Source organism: Nematolebias whitei, chromosome 19 (genome assembly GCF_014905685.2).
Source record: "Nematolebias whitei isolate Nwh7 chromosome 19, NemWhi1, whole genome shotgun sequence".
Lineage (NCBI taxonomy): Eukaryota > Metazoa > Chordata > Actinopteri > Cyprinodontiformes > Rivulidae > Nematolebias > Nematolebias whitei.
Window position 1 is genome coordinate 39,294,194 of NC_056516.1, and position 1,082 is coordinate 39,295,275.

Consider the following 1,082-nt stretch of genomic DNA (forward strand, 5'->3'; position numbering starts at 1 on the left):
CAAGGAAATCAGTCGTTGACGAACATCTAATAATTACATTCTGAATGCTGCCATAGATTTTATTAAACCCTGATTCTTTGGGTTTCTCACACACACACACACATGCACGCACACACGCACGCACGCACGCACGCACGCACGCACACACACGCGCACACACACGCACACGCACACACACGCGTACACACGCACACACACACACACTCTGGCAGCCATTCAGAAACTAACAATAGTTTATTTCAGGGTGAGATCAGGGTTTAACGACCGTCTTTAATTTACCTCTTAAGACTTAATTTGTGGGCCAGAACCAGAACCACATGAGCCTGAGTTCAGCACGGAGCTCTGGGAGGTCAGCTGGAGTGCACATCGTCACGGGAGATTATTAAATAACACATTTACACCGAAAACAAAAAAACATCAAAATGTTGAGCTGATGAATTTTTCACAATAAAAGCTGTCGCCGGCCTGAGTTTGTGCTCGGCTCATGTTGTGGACCTGCACCTTGAAGAGAACACGTGCCCTCATGTGTTTCTGACCACGACTCTCAGCTACCACCCTGCAGCCGCTCTGAGGAGCTGCAGAAACGATGCGTCTCCTCGGTGACTCAGCTCCGTCTGGATGCTCAGGTCTGCATGGGGAGTGGGTGTGTGTGATCCGAGGTCTGAGTCCAGGTTCTGGTTTCCCTCCCCCAGCCCAGAGATCGGCCCAGGAGCTGCCGCTGGTGGACAAGCAGAGCCTGGAGACGGGTCCGGCCTCCGGGGGGGACAGGATGCTCCTGCACGGCCTCAACTTCCAGCACGACTCCAAGGTGGTGTTCGTGGAGAAGGCTCAAGGTAAAGGAGCCACGCACGTGTGTGTGTGTGTGTGTTGCTGCAGAAACCCCAAGGCTGCTCCTCCTCCTCCTCCTCCTCCTCCTCCTCCTCCTCCTCCTCCTCCTCCTCCTCTCTGCCAAAGACCCACATGTGGTCCACATTAATACACCGTATTTTTAACTCTGAAGATTTACTTTCACAGAAGTTTCCATCGCTGTGTGTGTGTGTGTGTCTCTGTGTGTGTGTCTGTGTCTCTGTGTGTGTGTGTGT

General features: G+C 52.3%; 1 protein-coding gene across 1 annotated transcript in view; it reads left to right on the forward strand.

The window, feature by feature from the left end:
- The window catches only part of nfatc1 (nuclear factor of activated T cells 1), a 41,518-nt gene that overhangs the window by 15,800 nt on the left and 24,636 nt on the right, over positions 1-1,082 (forward strand). The window contains exon 6 of the mRNA XM_037693352.1: positions 693-833. Coding sequence (XP_037549280.1) covers positions 693-833 — 141 coding nt within the window. The remainder of the gene's footprint in view (positions 1-692; positions 834-1,082) is intronic.